The 16,542-nt window shown below is 42.0% G+C and overlaps 1 protein-coding gene across 1 annotated transcript; it reads left to right on the top strand.

The window, feature by feature from the left end:
• The first annotated feature begins 5,377 nt into the window (after nucleotides 1-5,377).
• Nucleotides 5,378-12,405, top strand: LOC147640775 (Transducin/WD40 repeat-like superfamily protein). The gene is made up of 16 exons (XM_086808968.1): nucleotides 5,378-6,033; nucleotides 7,153-7,271; nucleotides 7,423-7,531; nucleotides 7,655-7,719; nucleotides 8,065-8,103; nucleotides 8,239-8,335; nucleotides 8,476-8,569; nucleotides 9,589-9,652; nucleotides 9,748-9,824; nucleotides 9,953-10,037; nucleotides 10,132-10,211; nucleotides 10,290-10,374; nucleotides 10,505-10,573; nucleotides 10,657-10,724; nucleotides 11,232-11,280; nucleotides 11,404-12,405. The coding sequence occupies exons 1-16, from the start codon at nucleotides 5,967-5,969 to the stop codon at nucleotides 11,824-11,826; spliced, it is 1,590 nt and encodes a 529-aa protein (XP_086665094.1). The 5' UTR covers nucleotides 5,378-5,966; the 3' UTR covers nucleotides 11,827-12,405.
• The last annotated feature ends 4,137 nt before the right edge of the window (nucleotides 12,406-16,542 follow it).

The following is a 16,542-nucleotide window of genomic DNA, read 5'->3' as shown; positions in this document are numbered from 1 at the left end:
AAGGTTGAGTGCATATTCTTTATATGATTGTAGGTCCTAGCCCAACTCCAAGTGAATGCAAATATTACTTGTGGGGATATAATAAAGGCCTCATAACTTTTTGTCCTCAAAATTCTAAGTCCTAATAAGTTTTTCTTGCAAGGAAATTCCCAACTTTGGGACACAAGGTAAGGTATGTGGTACTTCATTGTATTTATGTGTGCACCCTTGGGCTCGGGGGTGGTCGGGTGGATGAGTATATGCCTATGCATATTTATGCATAGTGATTAGTTGCTCTCTCTCTCTTATGGAGTTCTTAGTGTGGCTTAATCCACCTTAATTATGTTGCTTAATCTATGGCCTTCACCATGATCAATCCCATTTTAGGATTGTTAACATAGCTCCCCCTCCCATAATTGCTAGGCCCTAAGTTGCAACTAGTGGTGTCGATAAAGCAAGTGTTTGAGGAGCAAGAAAAGTTATAGTATTTCTAGCTTGATTAGCCTTAGGTCCCTCGTTAAATGTGCAACAATGGCACATGTCATGATTTCCCATTTGAGCACAACACCCATAACATAAATTAGTTCTTGGTTTAAGGTGCGAGCACATTGTTGTACGATTAGATTTGTAGTACACACACCAAACCATATCTCTCCTCTCAGGCAGAGATGGGGGTTACGTGTCTCCTTGGGAGTTGTTTTAAACTTGTCTTTCAACTATTTCATCAATTTGCCAATGAGATTAGGATTTTTATTTATTTATTATTAGTCTTTCTTCCCCTCAATCTACTGCCACTCTCGTAGAACCCGTCTCATGAATGATGCTTTGGAGCTAGGAATTTCCTTGGGTGGTCCCATGAATTTGTCATTATAATCTCTGGCATCTAATGCACATTCATTAAAAGGTATGTGCCTTCTTACATAGAGCATATCGCATAGTTTCTCACATTGCAAGACTTCTAAGAAAAGTGAGATTAGATGCATTTGGCTTGGTCTCTCTTTAGATTCACACTTGCTATAGAGATACTTGGGCCTGTTGATATATTCTCTGATAGTCTTACTCTCTTTTTGCTTAAGTGTGTTAAGCTAGTTCATAGAGTTTAGTTTTGGCATAAGCACTAAATAAGGATTATTTTAATTCTTTATAAGTTGCTTGCCTTCTAGCTCTAGAGTTTTAAACCATTTGGTGGCCTTGTGCTCTAAGGTAAATCCAAATGCATTGACCCTTGTGGAATGTCATTCATGCCTAGAGCATCACATACTTGCTCTAAGGTAAAACCAAATGCATTGACCCTTGTGGGAATGCCATTAATGCCCAAAGCATCACATAATTGCTCAAAGGTTTCTATGTGGGCATGGTTGTCATGTATGCCACTAAATATTTGCATGGCTTTAGGCACACTGGAGACTCTAGAGTTTCTTTTGTCTCGTTCTCTTTCTCTTGAGCCAAGATGTGCAACTATTGTAGGCTTTCTCTCGAGCAAATATAAGTAGCTACTTGTAGAAACATCATGCTCTCTAGTTGCAACTGCTCTTATGATGACTTCCTCCATTTTAATGGCAACATAAACCATTCATATTAGTGGTACATGATGAATTACAGGGTCCAATAAAAGTAGTTTCCATGGTTGATATCGTATGCATATTTCTGCCAAAAAATGTGCATAAGTGTGTTCCCCATAAGAGATAGGTGGAATAACTATATTGATGTAGTTATATGGCACATGACTAGGATTCCCATCACCATGAGTCCCAGTGAGAGAATCAGGCACTACATTATCATGAGGAGGCAAAGGTGTAGTAAAGTGTTCTTTCCATTAGGGCACTATAGAGAAAGTGAATTCTAGGAGGCTCTAATTTTTGAGGCTAAGTGAGGTTGAGACAAAGACGGATGCAAGAAGCTCGGGGTGAGGGATTAGAGATGGATCCTTCTTCCCCTACCTAATCTCTTTCACAAGTTTATCTGCTTTTGGCCCATCATAGGTTATATATCCCAAACATTCTTGTAGAAATAGAATCCTAAGTTGGATTTTACCTTCGTTAGGGATGTAGGTGCAACCCGTTTAGAGCTTACCAAGGGAGACTCTCTAACTACTTGTGTTACAGCTAACCATTGAAGTAGCTTCCACTATTGTCACCCAAATGTGTTGGATGTGGAACTTCTTAGACACAACAAGAAGCTATCGTGGTATGAGACAATAACTTGCAAGCTCTCACACTCAAATATAGATAAGGTAGAGTAGAGAAGCCAATGCTCTTAAACTCACACGAGGGAAGTGTTCATTCTCATTAGTTTAGTTGTCTTTTATACAACTTACTAAGTGCCCAAGCACCCAGACTTGGGTATGTACATGTGCGTCCTAGGCTAACTGATGTACATCCCATTAATGTCGACATTAAACCTAGCTCGGTCATCGCTTGTTTACATCATTATGAGCGCATTAGAGTACAAGAATCAATAGAAATACATTAAGTGCTAAAAAATCGTTGAAGCCAGCCACCATGTTAATAGGAGAATCGATTAACATTCCACTTCGGCCATACATTATTATAAAGTGTCGAAAATTATACGTCTTGAAACTTGGACACTTGTAAACACTTTTAGCAATGAAAATTATTAGGGAGACTTTCTAGAGTCGTCCGCCTCATTAGCCGATGAATCAATTAAGAGACCCTTAATACTCAACACTCCTCTCGCCTTGATGTAATAGCCACCCCCTTAAACCATTATGGAGATTCGAACTCATGAATAGAGACAAAGACTCCCCCCCAAATGTTAACCTCAATGAATCTTTGGGGAGGTCACTATGAGGGAGTGGGTACCCAAGAGTACCTTGCCTAGCCATCTAGGATAGGTATGACGCCAAAGAAAAGACCTAGTAGCCACTATTTGTTGGCTGGAAACCTACCTATGAGCACAAATCTACCAAGCGGGATCCTTAAGCAAAGGTGTACCCTTAACCCAACCCCACTAGATTCCCCTCAATGTGTTAGAAGCTTAAGGCTTCTATGAGGGGAACCCTTTTGTTTGCACCATAGCCCCCTAAGCCAAAGAGGGTCACGTGATAGCAGCTCCAACACCTAATGCCATCTTGGCAAGCAATGCTTTGATGGATCCTAAGGAAGCTATTGGAAGCCCAAGGCTTCTACGAAGGTTCCAAGTCAAAGAAACCTATACCCCAGGTATCTACAAACACCTCATCAAATGTAAAACATAGGATGGAGTAGAAACTCAAAGCCATGCCTTTGATACCACCCCCAAAGTTTAAGTAGGAGTGGAGAGGCTATTACCTTAGCTCACGTGCTGACACCACCAATAAAGCAATCGAAAGAGCATGTGAACGTTTCACCAGGTCCATGTGTGGTGGCCACATCCCATTAATTCAAATCAAAGAAGAGCTTCTGAAGGGAGAGCCTTCGTGAACATATATTGCAATGAGCCAATGGTGCCAAGATCCCAAGAGAGTTGTGCACACACTCCCTTGTCACTACCACCAAGTGAACCCAAGGATCACAACAGTCCCACATCACCCTTTATCCACAAGGCCACAACACCAACTCAAGGCCAAAGTTCAATCACACATGCACCAAAAAGTTCGATGGCGTTAAAGCTTTTATCGTGGATGGGGAAACAGTATTTCACCTTTGCTCAGTGGGCTTACATTCGGTAAGCCAAAAACCTTAGACCCTAGTTGTACATATGTAATGTAATATCTCTTAAGTATACATACACATTTACTTAGGAATAAAGAAAAACTTAATTTTAAAAACCAAACAAATCAAAAATTAAAAAACCACAAAAAACACCCTCACGTACATGCACCCTCTCTACACTTACATATATGTGCACACTCTCTAAGCACACACAACTGCATGTGCACACACACGTGCACACTCTCCAAACACACACACAACGGTATGTGCACACACCTTCTCCACACTTGCACAAACATGCACACACACCGGTATGTGCACACACCTTCTCCACACTTGCACAAACATGCACACACTCTAAGCACACACACCGGCATGTGCACACCCCTCTCTATTCGCGAGACGAACACACACACACTTGCGCGTGCGTGTGCGCTTGTGCAGTTGAACCCCCTCTCCTTTATGAAATGCACACATGTGCACACTCTCCAAACACACACACAACCATATGTGCACACACCCTCTCCACACTTGCACACATGTGCACACACTCTAAGCACACACACCAACACGTGCAAACCCCTCTCTATTCGCACACTCACTTATGTTTGCACACACACACACACACACGCGCGCGCGCGCGCGTGCACTTGCACATGCTCTCCTTTTTGAAACAACTCTCCCTAGTCCCTTTTTAAAATAATAACACCCCCCCTCTTGTGGAGGTGACCACACTTGAGGGACTGGATTTTTTGGGCTAAGTTTCAAAAGCTAACCCATGCACTCACGTGGTTAAAGACCCGGCTTGGTAAATCATTTAAAGTGTGAGTATGCCTTCATGTATAACTATATTAGGGTCTACGAGCATGTCTAGCATATGGCATAAATAGGGGGCTCAACCATAGCTAATATCCATATGACGTATCCCATTGAGCCATCACAGTAAGATATCGATGCTGCCCTTCACTCCTTTGAGCTAATTTGTAGCCCTTCACAGCCCAAAGTCTTGAAGACAAGTTGTGAACACAATCCCTTGCTGCGCTTTGTCTTGTTGTTTCATTCCCTTCCCTTCGCTTCCCTTCCCTAAAACACAAACACTTCCCCTCCATGCCCTTTTGAGAAAGCTAATACCAATGCTCATGGTAGTAGCATGAGAAGATTTTCCAGAAATATCGATGGCAACATAATCATGCAGTCAAGGGAGGGCAAGGTAACTATCGAGTGTCTAGCAGGGGATCGAACCTAGTACCTCTAGGTTACAAGCCACCGCCGGGGATCAACCACTAGAACAAGCGCTCGATAACAAAATAGACTTTGAGAACAACAAGAGTTAGGTTCTTAAAGGGAGTGTACTTGGTTCCACATGTTGTTAGTGAGTTCTAGGGGACCGCTTGCTGATGCCCAATTTTGTGGTGGATTTGTAAACCCCCCTCTCTCTCTCTCTCTCTCTCTCTCTCTCTCTCTCTCTCTTTGTGCCAAGCTGACACATGGAGCATGGGAGGGGGCACGTTCACATAGGACAACAGTTTGGTACGGGTGAGGTCCGGGCACTACAAATTGAGGTAAATATGGAGCATCGGAAATAATATTAGCCAAATTTTGGCATGATAGTGGGCCGGACAACGTCTGAATACCCGCAAGTATGAAACCGCTTTCAAGGAATCATAATTTCCCGCCACCACATTGACGCGGGAAAGAATACATGGGCTACTAAAATTTAGAAGCCAATGCCAGAGTGCACCCTCACAGGGGAGAGACACAACTGCGCTTCTTCTATCCTTTCCATCTCTGTCAGGACTGAAATCTCAATTCACAAGAAGACAATCGCGCAGACTTACCAGCTAGGCTTGGAAAAGCCCTGCTTCGATGGTGCAGATGAAGTCTTCCTTGTTATGATCGCTACAGCGAAAGCTTCAGCAAAAGTGGAAAGTGTGTACATCGCCATAGCCAGAGAGAAGGAACACTGTACATAGCTAGCGCGTAAGCTTCAGCAGAACTGGAAAGTGTGCTGAACTACATCTCCAGAGAGGAGCCATAACCAGAGAGGTCGCTGCATAAGGGAAAGTGTGCTGAGCCTCACAGGAAGCTCCAGAACGAGGACAAAGTGTCGAACGTCTCCCTAGGCAGAGAGAAAGGTGCAGAAGAACGCGGAGATCGAAGCTGAAAGCTTGAGCACAAAGGTTGCCCTGCTGTCTCTTGTGGAAGGTCCTGGTTTCGTTTGTCTTTGTTTTGTTTATGAGTTGGAGCGGCACGTCCGCACACGGCAGAGCAGCGGCAATGGTGTGCAGGCGAAAGTAGAGGCAACGACAGAAAAACACTGCTAGGCCTTCAGCTATGCAGACCTTGGATGCATCGTCAATTTTCTCCTCTCTCAAAGCAAGAGAGCTTTGTCGACAAAGAGGTATATTTCTGTGCAGAGCTGCTGTTTCTCTGTGTTTTGTAAGGTCGGATTTAGAGGTGCTCTGCCTGAATGCCATCGAAAAAAAGAGGCGTGAACGAAAATGAAGCGATGTAGCCAGTCATGGTCAGGCATGAGCAAAGCTTATGCCTTGGTTAGAGTAGAGTGAAGGTCAGAGCACAGCTTAAACATGCTATGGCCTCAGGTTAGGCTAGAAGCATAGAACACTTTCATGTCATAGCTACATTTCAGGTTTAGGGCACAGCTTAGACTAGTGGTGGTGCTGATGACATTTCGTACCAATAGTCAAACAAACCCTTTCCTAAGCCATACCATCTTTCTTCTATTTATCTTGCTTGATGAATGGTCAAGGTCATGCAAAAGATCTTCAATCACAACTATCAGTATCTCAGTCAATGACGATTTATTGGAGACACTTCTGTGAATGGTCAAACAAACCCTTTCCTAAGCTACACCATCTTTCTTCTATTTATCTTGCTTGATGAATGGTCAAGGTCATGTAAAAGATCTTCAATCACAACTATCAGTATCTCAGTCAATGACGATTAATTGGAGCCACTTCTGTGATTGTAAAAACATCTATGCTGCATGGTAAAGGGACCACACTGTGTAGGATGTCGATAGTTGGATGGCCCTCCTCTGTTGCACGTGCGCTTTTGTAGTCCAAAAGAGTCCATGAGCATGGGGTATGTTTTCCAGGATTGGTATCTCCCTCCTTTTCATTCAGCTTTCATCCATTCCATAAGGCATGGGGCATAAATAATGTAGAGACAAAGGCTATCTATGCAGGTCCTCCATGTTGGACACTTGCTCGGCCAGCATACAATAAACATCTGCAGCTTACCTATGCTGCACATATTTTGGTTTCACTAATGAAGAAATAAATTAGCACAGATGCAAGTGAGGGGTCTTTCCTTCCTTTCCAGTCTAACTCAACAATTCATCGTGACTGGTTAGGCATAACAGATCCCAACCAAGGACTCTTCTTCCTTGCAAGGCATCAATGCCCAACCAGTTATACAACAGAAGAATAGAATGCTTAATGCCTATTATCTTCTTGAGGACATTGATAACTGATGAGATTGAAAATTTTGCTATCAGTTGATAGTAGGCCAAGTGTGGCAAACATGACAGCAGATGGAGCTTGCTCGGGGTCAGGTGTGTTGATGGTGGAGCCCAATGGATCATCTGCACCTCCTCTTGCGATCTCATTTGGGAAGGTAACTCCACTTTTCACGATCTTTGCCTTCATCTTAGGCGCGATGTGCAGTGGCCATGATTTCGAGAGACCTTTAGTACGTTATTTCATGGGCATCAATTGAGCTCTTACTTGCTTCCCAAGCTCATTGCTGTCAATCTTGCGGCATGCAGACGGTGGAAAATAGCCACTTGCTGGCAGTAGCAGATGAGGAGGGCTTTGTGAGCATCTTTAATACGTGCCGCAAATTGCCATCGTCTATAAATTCTCGGGTAAAGACAGGTAACAACCTTCTACGAATGTTGCTACAGGAGTTATCTTGATTCTAAAGTGCATCTACATCTTTTAGTATCAATAAGGAATAAAGGCCCTTTTTTTCAGTCTAACAGGAAACATTATATGCAGGCAGTGCTCGGAGAGAGCTTTGGCTGGCTCACAGCAATGCAGTTTTTGATATTTGCTGGGTTCAGGTATGGCTGCCTAGCCATTTGATAGGTTGTTGGTTTTCTTTCTGAAATTGATTATCTATGCTGCCACTCCCTAAGTTTTCGCTCATTTTGTCAATCGTCTCATTCCAGGTGCTCTTGAATGTGTTGCCACTTAGAGCAGAGTCTGATCATAAGTTGCTCCCTTCAGATGTTAACTTCCCTGCACGTGTTCTTAATTGCATAACTGATATTTTCTGTTGGTGGGCCCATGATTTGCTGGTACCTTTATGCCTCGTGTGTGTGTGTGAGTGGCACAGAGAGAGAGAGAGAGAGAGAGAGAGAGAGAGAGAGCTTCTGAGCAAACTGGTAAACTTTGTTAAAATGCAGGATGACAGACACATGCTGACTGCTTCGGGAGACCAAACTGTGAGTGCTTTCTATAGCTGCATTTCAATAGTCCAATGTGAGGGGAATAGGAATCATAGTAAAATCTCAAAGCTTGTAAACATGCATCTCTATTTTGGACCTCCGAGCATAACAACACAATTTAAAATCTTGCAGGTCCGGTTGTGGGACATTGAGGCTAGAGCAGGTCTGGGGGTTATGAAAGGACACTCTGGAAGCGTTAAATCTTTGTGTGTGCATCCATCTCAACCAGGTATGCCTGAACAATAGCTAATAAAAGGTGGACATCCATCCAACTTTTGATTTTGTGTGTGTGTGTGCGTGAGAGAGAGAGAGAGAGAGAGAGAGAGAGAGAGAGAGAGAGTGGCACACAGCATGGATTGCTTTGTGCAGAGATTTTTGCTTCGGGCTCAAGAGATGGCAGTATAGCTTTATGGGATGTTCGTAGCAGCTCCTCCCACAATGCGACAAATGAGAGATGCTTTCAGTAAGTGTAAATTTGTGATTGATAGAGGATAGTCCGTAAACATATTTACATGCTATTATGCTGAAATGCTATTGCATGCAGTGTATGTTATGCATGATGGAGATAATGTCACGAAATTTTATGAGTCAAGGTCACACTTTTTTCTGCTCCCATGTTCCTTTCATTAAAGTCTCAAGAAATATGGCTTCCTGAACCTGGCTGGAAGGCTTAATAAGTAGGCCTGATGCAACACTGGAAGGGTTCCATGATCCATAGCAAGATATATATGCTGTCGGGCATTTTTTTTACTTCTGAGAATTGGTGCTCAATCGGTCCGCTGTCACAAGGAGCTGGATCAGCTGGGCGGCCGGGGTGCATTAAATGGCTGCTAAAAAACCTTGAATTGCATTGCTGCCTTTCTAGTCCCTCTTCTGATGATTTTTGCTGCTGCTTTTCTGCCTTTCGTCGTCCATGCTGCCCTTGCCCTTCTGCTCCTCTTTATAGCACATAATCTTGAAAGTTCATGCTGCAAGGGTTACAATCCTTTCCCTCTATTGGCTTTCTCTCTCTCTCAAATACTGGAGCAAAATGGGAGATTTTTTACCTTGGGCTTCTTCCCCCTAAAACGTGATGCATGTTAGACAGCGTCTTGAAGAATATCTCATGAAAGAAATTCAAAGATGATTGGTGCTTTCTGAATAGCCTAGGCAGGAGACAAGGGATACAATCCTTTCCCCCTTTTGACCTTCTTTTCTCTCTCAAATACTGAGTGGAAATGGGGGATGTTCCCCCTAAAAATACCCATGTCACAGTGATGCAGGGGCAGAGACTTTCCCGCTAGGCAAAACTAGTTGAAGCAGTGAATCTAGCTCTAATTTTGCAGAAAGTTTCTACTTAAGTATGTCATGTCCAGAAGTCAAGAAGAAGATATAAACTGTCTTAGAGGCTGTCAAGTAAAGAGTATAGTAATTAGAAAAGCCTACAAGAGCCTTGTAAGTTTGTGTGTTGATCTTATTTCAACCAACTTTTTTTGAATACAGGCCAGTCTCTATGATCAAAGATGCCCATGTCCTCAAGCACATCAAAAAGGTCCGAGGATCGAAGGTAGGATGGCATGTCAATCAAATTCTTTCAGGCCTGTAACCCTTGCGTTTGTTATAAGAAAGAGGCGCTTGGTTTGATTTAAAGCTCTTACACAGGCATTCACCAAGAGTGTCACAGCAGTTCTCTATCTGAAAGATGAGAGGATGCTTGCAACTGCAGGAGCAGCAGATGGGTAAGTCAGGAGTCTTCAATACTTGTTGCAAAAAAAGGGGATCTGGTGTCATGTCTTGGAGCTTTGATGGTGTTGTCACATGCTGAACTTGTCATATGAACCCTCATTTTAACAATCTGATCTGGCAGAGTGGTAAAATTCTGGGACTCGAGACAGCTGAAGTCACCTGTAGTGCAAACTCCTCCACAGGCTCAGGTGTCTACAGAGGGCAAGGTCAAGACTTTCACTAGAATCTCCCCAACGTACTGTTGAGCTACTTACCTATTAAGCCATCTTTTAATAAGAAACAAATCCTTGGCATTATCAGGAAAAACGAGTTCATGGTATATCTGGTCTATCACAGAATCCTTCTGGAACCTACCTAATTGCCTCGTGCACAGATAGCAGGTTACTCTTTTCATTCGCTTTTCCCTTACAATTGATCATTTTTTGACTGGTATCAAACTAATGAGTTTTAGTGTTCAGGGTTTATGTCTATGATGTGCATAAACCAGAAAGAGGCTCAGTAAAGAGCTTTCAAGGCCACGTTTTGGGTTCGTTTTACATTAAGGTGCGGTTCTGCAGAATTGGGCAAGCCACCTTTGGTGGCAGTAACTCAAGCAGTTTCAAACTTTGCTTCACTACCTGCCTTGTATATGACCCTTTACCATCATGACGCTGGCACACTTTTGATTCTGCAGGCGGCTTTTAGCCCTGATGGAACTCACATTTTAAGTGGATCCTCTGATGGAAACGTCTTTATCTGGCAGGTATGAGCAGTTTTTTGTACTTGATAACTAAGCCTTTAACCTTTGTTTGCCTTGCTATTAATTCTGAATGGTATTTTCATCAGATGGCAAGACCAGAGGCTGCCCCTGTCACTCTAAGAGGGCACGGTGGAGAAGTCACTGCAGTGGACTGGTAATTCCTGTTCTTTTACTTGCCTCAGTGTTAATTGCTGCCCATGAAATGCTGAGTGTGAACACATCATGATTGCCCAAACACACGCACACATACATAGAAAACTCATAAACACACGCTTACATACACAAAAAACTCATGGAATGTTAGTTAATGGACTCACCACAACCCAACCATAGGCCAACAGCGCTAGAGCATGGGAGTGGTAGATCAGTGAACACATCCAGCAGCCCCCACACCTCTAGGGCTAGATTGGATTGAGATATTCAGTTTGTTAACCAGTATGTGCATCACTTATAGGCCCCAGGTGCTACTATTTTCCAAGTCTATATGGAATCAAGAACTAAATTCCAATAGCCTACTGCTAACCGTTGTTACACGTTGCTTGAGCCATGGGGTATTATCCATACCCTATTGCCCATCCAAGCCAAGGATGTAACATCTTGTGGAGAAGTGTTAAACCGATCAGGCAAATCATGCTTTTGACGCTGCTGAGTTCACGTGCAGGTGTCCGACTGATTTCTGCAAGGTAGCAACATGCTCAGATGATTTCACGGTAAGGTGCCATATTTCTCTCATCTGCACAGACACAAACCTAGGTAGACAGCTACAAATCAGAGTGTCCTTGCTTCTATTTGAGGGATAAACAGTAAGACACTCCTTATGTCTACTAATGCAGGTGCGGATTTGGAAGAATCTAGAACCCCAGTTCGAGCCAGTGCGTCCATGTCCGTCCGTCTTCAGAAGAAGAATCTCTGCAGATCCAAGCTCTGATGTCACAGAGGCCAGGCTGTGTGAAAGAATAGAGTACATTTCTTCGCCGGCCAGCCCATGCTACCGGGTCACATCCAAGGCATCCAGCTGCGATGTTCAGAGATGCAGCACAACTGAAGATTCAGTAGACTCTTGTGAACCATCTGCCAAGGGGAGTGTGAGCAGCCTGGAAGCGAGCCCAACACTGAAGTCTATATCAGCCAATATATTTGAAGGTACAAATCTACTACTGCCTAAAAGCCCTGAGGCCAGCAGCCCATCATCTGTTCTCAACCCCCCTAGCTCTTCCAAAAGAAGGAAAACTATCATGGATTACTATGGACTCTGATAGGCCCATGCAAATGGAAGCCTTTTGATGGCATTTTGAAGGCCCAGGCACATGGAACCCTTTGTATGATCTGTCCAGTTTTTATCGGCCCTTTTGCCCATATATACAGCGGAGGTTGTGTAATCAACCACCCCAGACATTTTTCTGGAGACGAGCGCCGTGCTAATTGTGAATACATTTTGACCAGAGGAACCAGAGTTAAGATTTTTAAGTGATGAAGGCATGGATTATAAGCCACTGTATTACAGGAGCACTTACTCATGGCACTCATGGTGGAAGGAAGTGCAAGGCAAAGTTGAACATAGGAACAGGGAGCCTCGTTGCCTACAACACGGCTCTCCAACGACCTTTCATACGTCTTATAGCCACACAGTCTCCAGTGAAAGTAATGCAAGCAATGTCTCAATGGCTGTCCAACTCAGTCCGATATTGCCCGATCACTTGTAATACGTTGCTTGCCCGACGGCCCTTGCCATTCTAGGTGAAATGTGCAGTACTGCAGGGAGATGAAATCATATGCCCTACCTCGCCTAGTCAATGACATCACTTATTATGTTTGAAAATTGCACTAATCATTTTGTACATCAATCTGTATTCCTAGGGTTCTAAGGTTGATTGATTCTTTTGAAAAAATAGACAATTTTATGAAATGATAGGAAAGAAAATGATTTTGTTTTGGGAACATAAGATAAATATATTGCAATCTGTAACTTGTTGAAAGGAAAATGAATTTCTTTCTTTTCAATATGGAAATAGCAATGCTATTTGGAGTGTACTCGTTAAAATTCTAAGACCAATTGTGAGATTGTTGAGTATAGAAGGAACCTCATATAAAATCCTTGCACAACATTTTGACTAACATTAGTCCTTGATTAAATTAGAGAACAAGATTCAATGTTCAAAATGTAGAGAATGAATTCTTTTTCATGTAACATTGTACTTGTCAAAGGCTTGAACTCATTAATTTTTATATACTTTCTTTATTATCATGTTGTTTCTTCTTAGTATCTCAAATTCTTAAAAGTGTTGAAATAACAAAAAAAAAGAAAATAAATCAAGTGAATTAGAAAAGAGATGAGATATAAGAAGAAAGAAACATGTGAAGCATAGATAAAAAAAAAACCACCAAAGGGGGTGGAGTGATGGCTTCTTCCCTCGTGTCCAACTAGATCTAATAGATGTAGCATGAATGTGTCTTTTGCATCACCACTTGCTAGGGTCATGCTCTACATTATGCAATCACAAAAAACTTCCATCCAACACATGTTTTGATCAACCCTTCAACTCCAATCCAATACCCTAAGAATAGTTCTCACAAGGGACTTTTGACATGTTCCTATATAGTAAAGGTGTGTCTATCTAGTAAATTTGAGGAAATTTGCTAGATCATAACACTTTTTTCTCTCTCCAATCTAGTAAATATGAGTTCTTATATGTTGATCTAGCAAATATGATATCTATCTAGCAAATAAGCGTTCCTAAATAGCAAATGGCAATGTTTATATAGGAAATCAACTTTATATCTAGGAAAGAAGTGATCTTTATATAGGAAATGTGAATATCTATATAGGAAATTATACGAAATCAACTTTATATATAGGAAAGAAGTGATCTCTATATAGGAAATCTATATAGGAAATTCATTTTATAACTAATAAAGAAGTTTCTCCTATATAGCAAATAGTAGTTTTTATATAGCAATTGAAAGTTTCCATATATTAAATGGAAATGACCATATAGAAAACCCACCTCAAATCTAGTAAAGAAGTGGTCCCTATATAGTGAATAAGAACATCTATGTAGAAAATTTAACTTTCATCTAGTAAAGTAGTGATCTCTATATAACAAAAATAATAACATGTATATAAAGAGTTTATCGTGTATTTATAACTTAAGATTTTAATCCCCATGAAAGAAACATAGTATATTAGTATTGGGAAAGCGTTAATCAATAAATAGAATGTTAATGATATTTTTAAAATAAGTTTTAATGTTATAATTTATAAAATTGAAACCTTGTATTATATATATATATCCAATTAGAAAAAAGCTATTTGACTTCACAAAATCGAGATACATCCACAAGCACTAGTTGTATTTTTAAAAAAATAAAGAATAAAAGTGAAAAAAATCTATACATATAAACGACTTTTATGATATAAAAAATGATCAATATATAAGTTTGGGCATGTCTATCTAAGTCAATCTAAGTAATTCTCTCACCTCTCTCTCTCTCTCTCTCTCTCTCTCTCTCTCTCTCTCTCTCTCGGACATGTGTGTTTGTGTGTGTGATATATATATGCAAGAGAGAAATATTGAGTATTTGTGGTAGAGAGTAGAAATAGTCAATATTTCTCTCTTGCATATATATATCACACACACAAACAAGAGAGAAATATTGAGTATTTGTGGTAGAGAGTAGAAATAGTCAATATTTCTCTCTTGCATATATATATCACACACACAAACAAGAGAGAAATATTGAGTATTTGTGGTAGAGAGTAGAAATAGTCAATATTTCTCTCTTGCATATATATGTCACACACACAAACACACATATCCGAGAGAGAGAGAGAGAGAGAGAGAGAGAGAGAGAGAGAGAGAGAGAGAGAGGGAAACTCACACGTGTGCTACTGAGGTGTGAGTTTATTGCTGCCCAATTTATCTTCTCTCTTGCCTCCGCTACTTTGAGCAGTCTGTAATTCTTGTTAGACATGTCCTCCGGCTTCCCCATGAACATGATGTTCTGTGCAGGAAGAAGATAAATTGTTCCCGTCGGGTTTCGTTTGCCACATCTTTTACCTGGTGCATGTTACCTGTTTTGGGGATTTCTTCATCCACTCTTGGCTTCAAGTTGGTATTGAGAGCTGCTTTCGAGGGTAATCCCAGTGCATGGTGCACTACGTTTTTTGAGATCTTTATTGGCTCCTTCCCCTCCACGTGCATCATATTGGTTTCCAAAAATTGATTAATCAATCTTCCCCCATCCTCTGGGTCCTGCAGCTCCTCCCACTGTTGGTCGGTAAATTTTTCAAACCCGCACCTCCTTGCCCACTCCCGATGCTCCTTCTTCCTCATGTCTGTGATGAACATGGGCATGCAGAGGCTTTTCTTTGGTTTTTTGTCGGGCTTGGGTGTCCTATTGATCTTCGGCATGGTGCTATTTTCTGAAAAAAGGCCGCAGATGGGTGAGAGTGTGTCGAGCAAGAGAGTAGAATGCGAATGTGAGCGCTTGTGTTCTCTTTTATGATGTTTTCTCCTTTTAGCTTCCTTTTTTGAGGTGTTTTCGGCTTCTTCTTTTTTATTTTGATGTGACCCTTGATTTACATCATGCTCGCCGCCTTGGTTTAATGCTATTAAAGCATCTTTGCTGTTTTCCCTTCTTGCCTTGTGCGAGTGGATTTTTAATGATGTCATGACTCGTGCCCTTCATGTGGTTGCTTATGTGGCCTTTTTGTACTGTTGACATGGCCTAGGCTGGTGCATGCTTGGTCACTTGCTTTTTTGTTGTTGTCAGCTTTGATAGGTTGCAGCGATCAGTGCTTTAGCGGTCTGGGCATCCTTGCGGCCTGGCCACTATTTCGTGGCTTTGTGATTTTTTGCATCTTTCGCGTCCACCTCTACTGGTGAGATCATGCCACAACATATGCTTCGGACCGGCTCCTGGTCTTCCGCTTCTTTGTCCGATGGAACTTCCACTAGTTTGCATTTGTATTTCCTCATCTTGAAGCCATTGATTAGTCCAAGCCTTTCTTCTTCGTTGCACTATCTCCGCTTTTAAAGAGCTGATTTGCCTCTCTTCCTCTAAGGCTGGGAGTTCCTGTATTTTATGCTCCCGGGATTCTTCCATTGGAAGCTTCTCCTGAATGGCCACTCTTAGACTAGGAACCACATACTCCATTGGCATGACTGCTTCCAAACCATAGACCAGTTTGAATGGTGTTTGCCCAATCGTGACCTTGAATGATGCGCGAAATGCCGATAGGGCAGCATCTAACTTTTGGTCCCAATCATTTTTGTTGGCATTTATGATTTTTAAAAGAATCTTGGTCATCACTTTGTTGGTGGATTCCGCTTGGCCATTGCACTGTGGGTAGGTGTGAGGACTTCTTGTGATTGATCAGGTATCTTTTCGTTAATCCCTTCATCACCTTGTTCATGAAATGTGTCCCCTCATCATTGATCTGCATAATGTCTTATTGCTTCCCCCACATTTATCATGTACCCTTGGCACCAGATCTGGATGTTCGTGGAGTATTTTGGTCTCTTCATCAAAGCCTTTTGACATGTTGAAAGTTTCGGCATGGATTGGCCTTGGAGCAGGTTTCACTAGTTTCTTTGCATCAGTGAGATCCACATGTACCTTCTACTGATCCTCATTGAGACATTTTTGATGATTCCTTTTGGTACCACCACCCTGTTGTCAGCCATTCTTATGTTGAACTGGATGGGCTCCCACTTGAGGCCCAATCCTAATGCGGTTTCTTGAGTGACAACATTCACTCCTCCGGACCCTCCATCCAGCACTGCATCATTAATGAGAACATTGTTGAGTTGAATTGTGACTTTGGCCACTTCATCTCATCTCTGGATGCTGGTGTTTCTTTTGCTTGCATATTTCCACATCCCGGGGTTTCTTCCTCTACCATGTGCTTCAGTTCTTTACTCAGCTCTTTAATGTCTGCCACATCAGAATTTTGGCCTTGAACCTTGGAC

This window comes from Cibotium barometz, chromosome 2 (assembly GCF_041138505.1).
Source record: "Cibotium barometz isolate CiBa-2024 chromosome 2, ASM4113850v1, whole genome shotgun sequence".
Taxonomy (NCBI): Eukaryota; Viridiplantae; Streptophyta; class Polypodiopsida; order Cyatheales; family Cibotiaceae; genus Cibotium; species Cibotium barometz.
Note: the sequence above shows the minus strand (reverse complement) of the source record. Positions and strands in the feature narration are given on the sequence as shown.

Bases quoted from the DNA above. Each gene is read 5' to 3' on its own strand.
- LOC147640775 (XM_086808968.1), top strand. From the start codon at position 5,967: ATGCAGACCTTGGATGCATCGTCAATTTTCTCCTCTCTCAAAGCAAGA. The intron at 9,825-9,952 runs GTAAGTCAGGAG...CTGATCTGGCAG, and splicing joins ACTGCAGGAGCAGCAGATGG to AGTGGTAAAATTCTGGGACT. The intron at 10,574-10,656 runs GTATGAGCAGTT...TATTTTCATCAG, and splicing joins GAAACGTCTTTATCTGGCAG to ATGGCAAGACCAGAGGCTGC.